At 26.4% G+C, this 14,882-nt stretch overlaps 2 protein-coding genes across 8 annotated transcripts in view; one reads left to right on the top strand and one right to left on the bottom strand.

Annotated features, from left to right (window-relative positions):
• Positions 1-3,669, top strand: part of LOC107439544 (kinetochore protein NDC80 homolog) — a 53,182-nt gene extending 49,513 nt beyond the window's left edge. The window contains exon 14 of the mRNA XM_087165783.1: positions 3,409-3,669. Within this exon, the coding sequence (XP_087021909.1) occupies positions 3,409-3,477 (69 nt within the window). The 3' untranslated portion in view covers positions 3,478-3,669. The remainder of the gene's footprint in view (positions 1-3,408) is intronic.
• Positions 3,670-3,925: 256 nt separating this feature from the next.
• Positions 3,926-14,882, bottom strand: part of LOC107456278 (cytosolic carboxypeptidase 1) — a 77,729-nt gene continuing 66,772 nt past the window's right edge. For all 7 annotated transcript variants that reach the window (XM_043039430.3, XM_071178729.2, XM_071178728.2 and 4 more), the window contains 5 exons: positions 10,030-10,159; positions 8,143-8,259; positions 7,884-8,060; positions 4,545-4,684; positions 3,926-4,174 (listed from right to left, as the gene is read on the bottom strand). In XM_043039430.3, coding sequence (XP_042895364.2) covers positions 4,078-4,174; positions 4,545-4,684; positions 7,884-8,060; positions 8,143-8,259; positions 10,030-10,159 — 661 coding nt within the window. In that variant the 3' untranslated portion in view covers positions 3,926-4,077. The remainder of the gene's footprint in view (positions 4,175-4,544; positions 4,685-7,883; positions 8,061-8,142; positions 8,260-10,029; positions 10,160-14,882) is intronic.

Raw genomic sequence — 14,882 nt, 5'->3', positions numbered from 1 at the left:
ATGCTGGAGTCTGAGTTTAAGACAATTTTGTCTAAGCTGAAAATTTACTCAACACTGAGTCTGGTTTGACACAAGTTAATTCCTATCAGTGAAAAGAAGTACAGTGTATTCTTGATATCGATGATAAACCTTCTTATGTCAAAAAAATCTTTTCCCCTCTTGGCATTATATATCCACCAAATGTTAATTTGAATTCCTATGTTGTGACCTTGCTATGTAGAATTTTTTTTTTGTGAAATATAAAATAAATTTTTTCAGAAAAATCAAAAAAAAATTTTTTTTTTCAAAAATAAAATTATAATTGTTGTATTTAAATTTATTGTCAACTATCATTACATACATATTTATTAGCAGTTGTTCTTATGTTACATGACTCTACTTTTTAGAACATATTTAGTTCTGAACTTGTTATTTTCAAAACTCGCCATCTAAATTTTTTTTTTTTAGCATTGCTTGAACTTTGAAATATCGAGAGTATACTGTATATGATCTTACACAAATTATTTAGAGATAAAATAAAGATCTGGTTTTTAAAAAAATAATACTAAAAATATCAAATATTATTTAATAACAACTTTTTTAACTAAAATATTTAGTGTTTCTAATTAAAGTGGCTACAACTGTTAAATTGTTATTACAATCTAATCACAGAATACATTAAATTGTAGTTCTTTTTATTTAAATCCAACATCCTTATGAATTTGTAAAGACAAAGACCAAATTTGTTTATTAAATATTTAAAAAAGAAGAATTAATTCAGATCAGGAAACATTAAAAAAAAAAAAAAAAAACTTCTACATTAATCTTGACAGAACAAGTCTTTTCTTTTTTTATTATTTATACACACAATTTACATATTTAAAAAGTTTTAAAGGTACTTGTATTTAAATAAACATAAAACTTAAGTTTAATGAAATATGTTAATTAAACAGCACCTTATTTTACATACAGTTAATGAAAAACTATGATGTAAAAGTTTCAAGTAACTTTTATTCACATATTATCTTTAGTTTTTATTTTTCTTATTAATCTATTTAGGACATCAAATAATTTACATACATTCCTCTCTCATTCACCTGTGGATAAAACTTATTAAAAAAAACAACAGGATTTATAATATTTCAGAACCATGTTTTTAATTCAAATCAATGATTTAAATAGATAATCTAGTGGTTTAAATCATGCCAACAATTATTTTAAATTAATAATTATGCAAACAAAAGTATTGCGTTAATGAATATTATGACAATTATTTAAATTGTTACAACAATTTATTTCAAAATTGTTATAATATGAGATGCAATTTTAAATGAAATACTTTTAATGCTAATTATATAGCGAGAAAAAAAAAACAATTTTACAAAAAAATAAACAAATAGAAATATATGGTTTGAAATTAAAATTTATTTGGTAATGTTAATACTTTTTTTGGATTCAGTGAAAGATTTAATATATTACAAATTAAAGTCTGGATCTCAGAAAAGTAAGGAGTTTAAATCTAACATTTCAACTACAGACTCCATAACTCTGGTCTAAAAATAAAATCTTTGCTCTTTTATAACACATTCTTTGTGTTAGCTTTACCAGTTTTCCCCTATTTCTAGCAGCCGGCATGTTTTGGGATCTAAAGTAGCACAGCAGCTTTTTGCTTTTATGAAATTACCTAAAGATAATTATTATTTTTAATTGTAATATTTCTGTTCACATTAATATAAATATTTGTCTTTACATTTTTCATATGGCCCTATTTCTAACTAACAGCAGTGAAATTTAAGTAAATTTTTTAAACTCTGATTTCATAGTCTTGGATTACAAAACGTTACTAGTTCTCACCTTTGCCAAGCTGTTATAAATTAATTTTTAATAAAGTACAGTAGAACCTGAATTATTTTAACTCATTATTAACTGAGATTTGATTTATTTTTTTTGTATATACTTCGTTTTAACTATACATGAGGTCTTTGAAATAAATAAAAAAATAATACTCTTAATACTTTATGACTACATAGAATTGATCATTTTAGAGGAGCAAATGTTTTATTGTTTATTCAGATTATGATAAAGAAATCTAGAAGTTGCAATTTTTGACAATTCATTTTTCTTATGAAACTATTTTCAAAAGTGCATTTCTTTTACTTATATGAATATGCACTTGGTGAACATATTACCAACTACTATGAATTTTGTTATTTCAGTGGATTTTAGTTCTTACTGCAGAATCAAGAATTTTTAATATTACAAAGTTACTGTATTTGATTTTTTTTAGAAGTATGTAAATACCCTAATTTATTTTTGAACAATCAATACTTTTGTTACACATCTGTACAATGCCAAAAAAATCTAATTACATGAATAATATTTGATCTAAAGATCGGATCTTCATGTTAATGGTTCGAAGAGGTGACCTCAAATATGGTAATTAATTAGTGGAGACAATATTTTAAGTTACCAAATCACACACAAAAATGTACCTTTTTTTTAAACTGAATTGGATTTCTGACCTTCAAAATATTGGGGGTAGTCTCTATCAGGGAAATATAACTGATCAGGGATCCAAAGTTTGAACCCCTTCATGTTAATTTTACTTTTTGCTTATTTTCTACATCTCGAGAACATTTTTAACAAATTGAAATATTTTTGCAGGCAATTATAAAATTAGTTTTTCCTAAGATAATTCCTTGCAAAAAATAAGATTTTGTAAATATTTATTATTTTATTTAATAGTAGTCAAAAATATTTGAATAGTAAGGCATGCAACTTTTAATGTCATTTTAAAGTATGTAATTTTACATAACAAAATTTGAGTGAAATTGGTTAGCAGTTCCCGAAAAATTGAGTTTTAAATATACAACTTTTCTAAAATTCGTTTTGTCAGGAACTATTAAAAAATTCGTTTTGTCAGGAACTATTCAACCGATTTTGCCATGTAAAATTACATACTTTAAAATTATGTACTTAAAGTATAAAAAAATTTTCAACTATTATTTAATGTAATAAATATTTACTAAAATTTTTCAATTAACCTAAAAAGTTCTTGAGATATGGCAAAATAAACATTAAAGGGTCTGAACTATAGATTGCTGTCCTGGTCAAACTATGGGAACCATATTTCCCAGATTACGGATACCCTCTATATTGTGGGGAATCAGAAATTCAAATCTGTCGAAAAAAGGAGTGTTTATTCAGATAAAGTATGCTTTTACATCTGATTTTGTAACTTAAAATATCGACTGCACTAATTAGCATATTTGAGGTCACGCTCTGAAACCATTATGAATTAGTCCTAGAACGTGAAGATCCGATCAATTCATCAAAAGTTATTCATGGTAATAATTTCTTTTAGGCGCACTGTGCATATTTTTGAATTTGTGAACAATAGTGATTTAATTTGTTCTCAATATTTTGCAGGAGTATGGATTTGAAATTGTAGCAGAATTGCAAGAACTCATTACAAAATATAAGAGAGAAACAGAATAATTTCTTTCCTGGAACACTTTTATATTTATTCCTGTTTAGTATTGTTGACGTTTGTAGATTTGCATTTTGTACAGAAATCTATTATATTTTCTACTCATTCATTTTAACACTCATATATGTATTTTTTTGCATTAGAAAATGGATTTATATATTTTTCCATGACTTGTTATATAAAATTTTGTTCTTCTGTAACTTGTTATGATTTTCAACAGACCTAGGATATTAGTTTCTGCTTTTAATGTTTATTTTAAAATCCTTGTCAAAAGTGAACTCACTAGTGATTATAATTTAATATTAGTAAGGAGAAGAAAATCAAAATATGTCATATTTTTTCTAAATACATATAAAACTAACTGGATGAATGTTTTTGTTCAAATGAAAGCAGAATTGGGATATAGTAGAGAAAGTTAGTTATGTGAAGTGTTAAAAATCATTCATAGCATACACGTTGCGCAACAAAATTATTTTATTTAACATTTTAGATAAAATACTTATTACAACACATCATATAATAATCAATTTCTAAATCAGAATAAGAATTTACAAACAAATTTCTGTATTGCACAACTTTATATAATTTGAAAAGAAGCAAGTATAAAATCAAGGAGGCAGGTCATTTTCATCTGATGCTTCTATGTCATCATAACTTTCAGTTGAAGATGAAGTAGTATATTGTTTTGGTCTAAATGTTTTAATGCTGCAAATAAGAGGAGATTAGAAAAATAAATTTAAAGAATTTCTAAACAAACAGTCACATTTTAAAAATCTGATTCGAAATTCTTCTTTAGTGAGTATATTAATGATACAGTAACATTGAAAACACTCATTCCCAATTTTAAACATTAAATCACATTAATATATTAAAGATAAAATAATCTAGTGGTAAAGTATGAAATCATAAACAAATGGAGCACTGAAAAATATTGCAACAAAGAAATGCATTACTCTTAAGATTACTTCAAGATTTAAAAAAATTTCTCCTAAAATACTTAATATCGAAACATTAGGCTACGCAAAATAAAAAAATTTCTAAAAGAAGTAACAATTAAAAAAAAAAAAGTACTTACTCAGGTGAGAGTAATAAATTAAGATCAATGGGTATTGAGCTTAACACCAAATTTGTTTCTTCATCAATCTCTAATTTTTCGAAACACAGGCACAGCTTAGCTCCAGTATCTTCAAGATGAGATATACCAATGTGGTAGCCCTTCAACAAAAACACAAAAGATTACAATTTAGTTCTTTATTTTATAAGAGAAATATGCATCTGTAAAATTCCTATTAAAACGAAATTAAGCTTAAATAACATGGGTGAAAACCTTGCTTAAGGTAAAAATTAACTACCATTTCAGCCACTGGGTTAAAATATGCCTCGGTTAAGTTAATTTACTTTCAAATTAACAAAATTTTGCAGCTCGTAGTGTAAAAGTTGGGTAGTGTAAAACTCTTTAATTTATACTTAATTTTGTTTTAATAGGAATTTTATAGGTGTGTACTTTCCTTTTAAGACAAAAAGAAGAAAAAAAAACTTTTTATTTCTAGGATATTCTCATTAACTGATATCATCAATGATTTAGGTGCAAAGACTAAGAAATCAAAGAAGATGAAGTTTGATTTGCTAAGTTCTGTTTTGTTAACTAGGATTTATTTTCACCGATTGCATAGTTTGTCAACAGAGGTAGTTGCAAATTGTGAAAAATGTAAGATATTTTTCCAGGTGCATATGCAAATATTTGAGTTGGAATAGTCTAACAGTTTTCTAGTCAGAAACATAATTCTGATAATGAATTTTTAATTTGAAATTTGGTGGTTAGTGAAATTTAAATTTAGTTGCCACTCCATTTTATTGTTTTTGGGAAACACTTTATAAAACACTATATTTTAATTTCTAGTGCAAAGGGAGAAAGGGAAGAAATTCCCAATTACAACTAAAGCTTAAATGTTATTAAATTTCAATAAATAACTAGGTAATTTACAAAATTAATGTACAAAATAAATAAGAATGCTGATTCTTATGATTATTGATGATGTGCCAAACCCCAAGGGTTAAGGAGTTTTTAGAAAACTTCTAAACAAAAACTTCTTTTGAAAAATTTCCTCACTTCAAAACTAAAAGATAAAACCTTAGCAATTACTTTTAATGGGTTTTGAAAGAGACTTTCTAAAAAACATTTTTTTTTTCCATTTTATTTAGAAACTTGAGTTTCATTCAATAAAACTTTGAACACATGACATAACAACATATTTCAAGACTTATCCTATAGTTAAATAATCAAAAAATATTTTATTTATTACTATCTTATTGTCAGATATAATGTACACTAACATGGAAAGCTGGTTCGTGGAGAATTTGTCATTATCACAGAAAGTTTTATAGCTTTACTCCTTATATACTTTTTTTTCCAAAAAATCGCAATTGACTTTCAGGCATTGAAAATTCAATGGACAGTGTGATTTTTATAAAAATGTTTATTAAATGTTAGTATTGAAATGGTTCTGAGTGACTTAGATTTTAGATGTGCAGACCAAGTATAAGGTAAACGAAATAAGTCAATAACAGGGTGGCCACCCACCTGGAAAACCTGGAATTATCAGGGAATTTTTTTATACTGGAAAAATCAGGGAAATTCGGATAAAAACCTGGAAAAATCAGGGAATTTTAAAGAAAAGCTGGAAATTTTTTCTTTGATAATTTTTTAAATTTCACTAATTCAAATTATTTACAAATTTTCTTAATTTAAATTATTTCATCCATTATACCCACTTTTTTTAGACAGAAATGTATCTCCAAACAGTTGAAATATCATCAACTTAGCGATACTTTGCTTGCATCAAAATTTGCTCCATTACAGCTCTGTTAAACTAGAATGACACATAAAATTCTTCCACGGTTGCTAAACGAATGAAGAAACCTTTGACCGCTATGGGACTGTGCAATTGTGGTGGTGGTGGAAGAGGGTATTAGGATATTAGCTTCTGTTTTTAAATTCTGTCCTAGGGCTGAATCCATTTATGGCTCAAGTTTGTTCTGATGCTTTCGTGGTAATTTTTTTCCATTTTGACTAAATGTTTTTGTATTTTTAACTTTATAAAATTCTCCAAAAATTAGTTGGTTATAATTTAATAATAGATTTTATGTTGCACTCTTTTTCTGAAAGTTTTTGTATTCCCATTCAAAGAAATCTGAGAATTTTTTTTTTCTCAGCAAACCAACCAATCACACAATTTTTCACAATCGCTAACAGCAATGTGTTTGTCGACAAATTGTTGCATTAATGCTATTTTTTCTATTTCATTTTAACCTTTTATAACATATTTTCATTTTTTTAAAAAAAGGTTTTTTTTAAGAACTAACTATATATTAATATTTAATTTTACTCTTTTGTTGGTCAATATTTGATTTTTGATTCAAAACATTAAAAAATAAATAAAAAATCTTGCCAAATTGTCAAAATAAATTATTTTTTTCAAGATGATATGTTAAAAAAATAACATTTTGAATGAAATATTTTATAATATAGACACTTTTCTTGTACACATCCTAATTTTAAGATTTTTATCTGGAAAAATCAGGGAAATTTGAAATCTGATTTGAGTGGCCACCCTGAATAACTAGTTTTATATTGTCAAAGGAAAAAAAACCTTCTAAATTTAAAGAAATATAAGCGGGTATGTTTTATAATCGATATAGAATTTTTTTTAAAAATAGTGTTTTTCGAACAAATTTTGTCAAAATAAAATCTGCAAAAGGGTCGAAATTAGTTACAAATGTCAATAAATTGTTTGCAGAAAATTTTTCATTTTATCTAAGTTTGCTTATAGTCTGAAGTACTAAGATATGGCTTCAAAAATTTTAAGTGCAAATATAAAGCAAACGCAATACAATACAATTGTTACTTTTCTTAGAGAAAATTTAATTGCTTACTGTTTTAACTTTAATTGATTTAGAACAAAACCATGCACACATTTTTCAATTACTCAAATTAAGGTTTGCGGTTTGAACTCTAAATTACTTATAATGCAATAACTCTAATTAGACTCTTAATGCAAAAAAAAAAAAAAAAAAGACGAACTAAAATTGAATGTTTACAATTTCAGCTGATGTTATTAACTACAAATTTTCAAAGTGTGAGGAAGTTCAATTACAAAATTTAACTTGTAGTCTGCCACAGTTTTGTACAATAATTTTTGATTAGTAAAATCATCAATAATTTATAAAAAAAATATGAAAAGTTACAATTATAATCAAGACTGTACTTTCATTATTTTTTTAAAAAATTAAAAAAAGAGCATTTTTTAAATTTTAAAACTAGAGAAGTGACCCTCATAAAAAAAGTTTATAAAGAACTTCCCATACATGAAATAATTCACTACAACTATCCAATTTTTACTAAGAGTAATCTTACTGCATATTTTCCTTGATTACAGCCACCGTATGAACACTCTAAAGTATAACTAAGTTGTACACCAAATTGCCTCCACACAGTCACACGTCCAGTGGATTCCCGATTTCTTTCAATCGCAAAGTTACAATAATTCAAACAAAAGGTTGGGGCCATCTCGTGCATCAAAACTGGCAAGATCTAGTAAAAGAAAAATTATTTTTAATGAGTTTAGTATCAAGTTAATGAAGTTTTTAGTTAACAGAAGGATAATTTTTTATACTTTAAAACATTCAGAGAAAGGTTTTGTTTCATCTGTGGGCCACCAAGACTGCTCAGGGTTGCAGCCAAAAAAGAATGCATTACTTCTTCGAGAATGTCCATGAAAATCGCAAAACACCTGCAAATGAAAGTACTTAAACTTAGTAATTCAAATATGCCTGTTTGATAAATATAAACTACTAAAATATAATGCTTAAATGCTATCCTGATTATCTCAAGCACAATGAAAACCGAGACATAGCAGGTATTATCAATGTGATTATTTATACCTCACTTTTATTGGACCAAAGAAATTATTTTGTCTTGATTAACAGTTTGTTAAGCTTTGTTTGAGAACTTTCATGTTGGATACTAAGACTAAGTACGCTTTTGTGCATTGCTGTTCGTCATGGCGAGTGCATACGAAATTTTAAACAATGCAGGTGATTTTGAAGAGATGAATTTAAATATAGTGAAAATGATACTTTTGTAAGTAACTTTATGGAAGAGAATAGCTGAAATGATTTAGATGCTCAACTCCCATCTGCCAAAATTGCTTGAAATAACTTGTGATGATAAAACTTTTGATAATGAAAACTGAATGCTATTTAAACAGTAAAAACTGAAAGATCATGTTAAGACCTACTAGTTATACTTCATTTCATTGCTTTACTTTTCATGATAAAATTAGGGGGGGAGGAAGGAAAATACACAAGGAAGAGGTTTCTTAGCTAAAGAAGTTCTCCCAATTTAATAGCATTGGGGAAAAACTGTTTAGTTTTTCACACAGGAAAGCAATCAGGTTGTATCCCAGTCCAAGGTTAAGTAAAAAATTTATATTTTTCCTAAAAATCTGTAATGTAGGGAAAGAATCTTGTTGACAATAATATGCTAGTAATCTTACACTAATTTTGGTAATTATTCACTCAGTGGAATGAGAAAAAAAATTATTATAATTATCTAAGAAACACTTTTTGAAGGTATTTATAATTTATTTCATTGTTTAGTTTTCCAAAACTAGCTAAAGAGAACCAAAATCAGACTTTAAAATGGAAAATAAAATTTAGAGAAATATGTGTGTGCATTTTTTCTTTAAAAAAAAATACTTAAAGTATGTTTATTTCTTTAAGAAATAATTGAGACCTTTATTTTATTTATTTTTTTAAAAAAAAGCTTTTTATTGATATATTTTTAATAACTTGTATTGGTATAAAAGTTAAAAATATCATTTCAATGATTTAATGGTAAATAAATCAAGACATTGAGTAAAAAACGATTAATTTTATCTCTAGAATTGCTTTAAAATTATAAAAATATTTTAAAAAATAGCTGTTTAAGAAAATTTTGTCTTCATTAGAAACTTGATGTGTGTATAGATATATAAAATTAATTATCATATTTTGCCCTATATACCTGTACTACATGAGTTTTCCTCCAAAATTTGTATTTAAACATTGTATTTTGAATTTGCATTAGTTTTAACATTGAATTTGTATTTCTGTAACAGTAGAATTTGTATTTAAAAACAAAAAATGCATCTTTAAAGCAAAAGGAAAAAAAAAAAAAAAGGTAAATCAAAAAGAAATCTTAATTTTAACGCATTTATACACACACGTTTTTTTGTGTAAAAATGGTGTTGAAAAGCAAAGTGATGCATACGTGCATCACTTTGCAGTGAAGGATATATATTCACATCAAAATATCTAATTTAAAAAATAAAAAAATTGAAACAGAATTTTTGAAACACTAGACCATTTAGAAAGCACCTGTGATAAAAAAAAAAAGGTGATACAAATTCCTTATTAAAGAAAAGCGAAAAATCATTTTTATACATATAGTGACATATATGATAGAATATATTATACTAAAAATAATTGAAAGGTTCTATATAATTTAGGTAATAGCTTACCAAGGGTCGTTTATTTTTCGATGCCAAATAATGTAAAAGAGATTTTGTGTAGTATATGGTGGGGTGTAACCGGCAGTTTGGTGTAATCCATTGGCGGTTTAAGTCTTGCCCTGACAGAGAACAGCGATGACTGTTTAAAAATTAAATACAATTAACTAATATGATTAAAAAACATTTTTTTTGTTAACAACAAATTTTATTTCATTCAAAACTTTAACAATATTAAGTATAAATAAAGCCTTGAAAAATGCAAACTTAACTTAATATACAAGTAGTTTAGTGACAAAATATTTTAAACATGAAAAATGTGGAGTAAAACTTTAATTAAATATTAATATGTAAAGGAAGCAACTTTTTTCGAAAAGCACATTTTGATTAGAATGCATCCCTTGAAAATAGCTCTAGTGGGATCTTAACAACCATCTCTCTCCATATAATATCTATATAAATATCTCTAAAAAATTAACTGTACAAAACAATAGTTTAATTAAACAACAAACTTAAAATAATAGTAGTTTAAAAATGGATTCACTTCATAAAAGTTTTTGTTTAATATTTATTTTCATTAATGCATATTTTTTTAAAATATGCATTTATTTTAATCATGAATATTTGGTTTTTGACAAATATAAAATTTACCTTTAGCAATTTTAGTAAAACATACTATATTAAATAAAGATTTGTGATACAGTTATTCCTTTTATTTAGTTCAATTATGACACATAATAACAAAAGGTAAATTAATGAATATGATTAATTAAAGAAAAAAGTAAAGTCAACATTAGATTTTTCAATAACCTATAGTTAGTAGAAATGAAGAAGAAACTAAAATAAATCTACTTAGATATCTTTGAAATTAAAGAGCCACATTGTTTAGGGACATGTAAATAAACAATGAATTATGTGTTTAAGAGAGGAGCTAAAATACAAAATATATTCTATGGATAATATAACAAATTCTAATATTACACAATCATATTTGGATAATTTGAAGTGAAAAGGGAAATATTCAAAAATTGGAATAATATATATTCTTTCAAACATAGGGGATAAATGGAAAAGAGTAGCACCACAATCAAATATTTAATACGTGAACTAGGTGTAAGACTGTAAAAAAAATTTTTCATTAAATAAAACAATTAACACAAACATATTTCAATTAATGAAACTAACTCAACTATTCATCACTTTATTATTTTTTTTAAAAAAAGAAGATATTTTTGATTGTGTCTTTCAATGCAATTTTCTAAAATTCCATTACCATTTTTGTTGATCAAAATTTCATCTTTGCTCTTTCAATTATATTGATTATGAATGGGAGGAAATTTCAAATTACTCAGCAATTTTCTAATTCTTTTTAAGTTTTTTTTTTTCTATTCCATTTTCACTGCTTCTTTTTCAGCTAATACTATTGACTTAAAATGTACTTTACTTTTAGCAATGCTATTGTAAAAGATAAGAAACAATATTTAAAGCAAAAACTCAAAATGTTATATCTAAAATACATACATACATGACTCTAAAACCAAAGGAACAGCTCCACTATCAGAAAAAAACCCACATTTTAACTCTTTCTTTCAACAAGCAGTAAAATTAGTTACTGTTAAAGGGGTATGTCAAAGCTTGAAAAAAATGGGTGACAGGGTCATAGTGAATGCAGAGAGAATGATGAAAGAGAAGAAACCTTGCTTTTGTTTTTCTTAAGGAGACTGTATTTTTAACAGAAATATTTTTAGGGCAATCATACAGAAAAATTGAATTATTCACAAATTTTTGACATTTTTTATAAAGAATTCTAAGGCCCCAGCAAAAATTTTGAATTTAACAAGTTAAAATTTGGCTGCATATGTTTAAAAAAAGTACTAAATAATTTCTATTGAAATTATATAAAGATTTAAATGGTGTGAAAACAGGATTATTCAAGAGAAAATCAAATAAGAAAATATTAAATCAAACTAAAAAACCAAAAATGTCAACCAGTAAGGAAAATACACTAAAATAAATAAGTAACTAAAGGAAAGTAATTATAAAATTTTACAATAAGAAGGATATAATTTTTTTGTAAATCAGTTATTAATAATTTACATTGGAAAAACATTTTGCAATGAAGTTTTTAAACAGTTAAAAAGCAATTATTTCGTTGGTCCTTTTATGAATTAGTTCTATAAATATAAATTTAAGCTGTGAAAAATATCTCATTCCACTGTTCCAGAACAATTGTTCTATATTGTAATTGAAACCAATTTCTTAAAAGAAGAACCAAAATTATTATTATTAAAAAAAAAAAAAAGATTTATGCAGGAAATCATTTTTAATATTTATAATTAGAAGTATTAATTAACATATCAGCAAATTTCTAATGTTTTCTTAATGAGACCTTGTAAAGAAAGTATCAATTATAGTTATAACATAAAAATTTCTAAAGAATAAAAAAAGTGTTTTTAGGTCTCCTGCCTCCAAAGCTATAATACATAAATAGAAGATTAGATTACTTCTTGAAGAATTAAGATTTTTTAATTACGGTTTATCAAATAAACACACTATAATTTAATCTTTGTGGCGTGGTAATACCAACAACAAAAATATATCTTTTATACTTTAGTATTAATAATTTTTTTCGTATCTTGCACTGTCGATAAAACAACAAATTTTCAAACAACAGGGATGTGATTGACAAAAACACAAAAAAGAGGAAGTTTATAACTGTAGCATTAAACGTGCAAAAGAAAAAATGATATGAATTCAATAGCCAATCTGATAATGATTACACTATTATCTATTCAAATAAATATAAATAAATGGTAATTATGTTCTTAAATAAAATCTTGATTAAAAAATTTTTTTTTAATAATTTAGATAACTTTGAGTAATTATGCATAAGCACGATTTTATGTATCACATCATTTTAAAAAACATTTCTTTAATGGTCAAAGGACTTTTATGGACTTTCTCATCAGTTCTTTGTTTTTTCCATGGTCTTTTATTAACATGACTGCGTTTTGCAGACTTTTGATCATCAGTGTTGATAGGACAAGAAAGTTAATTTCTCACACAATTTTTAGAGGCCTTAGATTAAGAATCGCGATATTGGATTTCAAAATCGCATGAATAAGAATCGCGATGCTTGATTTTAAAATCGCGTGAGAAAGAATCGCGACGCTTGATTTTAAAATCGCGTGAATAAGAATCGCGATGCCGGATTTTAAAATCGCGATGTTGGATTTTAAGAGTGCGTGAATAAGAATCGCGATGTTGGATTTTAAGAGTGCGTGAATAAGAATCTCGATGTTCGATTTTAAAATAGGGTGAATAAGAATCGCGATGTTGGATTTTAAAATCGCTTGAATAAGAATCGCGATGTTGGATTTTAAAATCGCGTGAATAAGAACGACAATGTTTGATTTTAAAATCGTGTGAATAAGAATCGCGATGTTCAATTTAAAAATAGCGTGAATAAGAATCACGATATTGAATTTTAAAATCACGTGAATAAGAATCACGATATTGGATTTTAAAAGCACGAAAATAAAAATCGCGGTATTGAATCGCGTAAATAAGAATCACGATGCATAATTTTTAGAGTCCGTGAATATATCGCAAAGAGTAATGTTTAAACCGCGTATATATACGAAAATCGATGTTTGATATTACAACCGCGTGATAACGAATCGCGACATTGGATTTTAAACTAGCGGGAATATGAATCGCGATATTGGGTTTTAAAAACGTTTAAATACAAATCGCGATATTGGGTTTTAAAAACGCTTAAATACAAATCGCGATATTGAATTTTTAAATTGCGTGAATGGGAATTGCGAGTAATGATTTCTAAATCGTGTAAAAACGAATCTCAACAAGTAACTTTTAAATCAGTTAAATACGTAAATCGATGATTTACATAAAAATCATCTAAATAAGAATCGCAATTTTAGCAGATTCTGGCCCAGTTCCTAATATTTAAAATTCTGTAAATCAGCCAATCAAAAGAAATCAAATATCAGCGGCCGAAACGAAACTGCTTAGGACTTTTTTTCTTTTTTCCAATCTATAGCGGAAGTCGCGGTTGTCAAGGCAACAAGTCGCAAGTCCGACTATATCGCTCGTTCGACTCCCCAAAAGTTTTTGGAACATGGTCGGAAATTTTAAAAAGTCTTTCATCCCTCAAAAGATAAGAGAGTAGTCGAGTAGGAGACGGCATTGTTTTACCAAGGTTAACCACTTTTACCCCAGCCAGCAGATTGACAAGTGAAGATAGGTTTATTGGGGGCTTCAATACTTTCGCTCCGCGGAAGAAAAAAAAAATTTCAACAAAATATCATTTACTGCATAAAAATTTTTTCCGCGCGGAAATTTATGAAAAAAGAGCGGAAGATATGGAAAAATCTGAAAAAAGCGGAAATCAGCGGATCCGCGGAAGAATCACATCCCTGAAACAAGTCATGAAAAATATCTTTCCACTTTTAGTATTAATCTTTCTTTTAACCTTGTTTGTACTGTGGATAAATCAACAAATTTTCAAACAAGTTGCGAAAAATATTTTACCTCTCTTGCACTCGTGGATAAAACAACCTGTTTTCAAACTAGCCCTGGAAAATATCTTTGTGTTACACTTTTAGTATTATTCTTTTTTTTTCTTCTCCCCCTCGATTATACTTTGAGTAAAACAAAAATTTTTTAAACTAATCATGGAACTTCAAAAGATTAGATACTCAGCTCACAATATCAGATGTTTTTTGTTTTTTCTTTGCAAACAAAGATGTTTGCTTAGTTTACAGGCATATTCATTTAATTTCTCCTACTGTCATTTAACTGAAATAGAAATACTATTTGAACATATCAAACATCAAAAATTA

Source organism: Parasteatoda tepidariorum, chromosome 6 (assembly GCF_982258835.1).
Source record: "Parasteatoda tepidariorum strain Cologne lab strain chromosome 6, Ptep-v5.0, whole genome shotgun sequence".
Taxonomy (NCBI): domain Eukaryota; kingdom Metazoa; phylum Arthropoda; class Arachnida; order Araneae; family Theridiidae; genus Parasteatoda; species Parasteatoda tepidariorum.
Note: the sequence above shows the minus strand (reverse complement) of the source record. Positions and strands in the feature narration are given on the sequence as shown.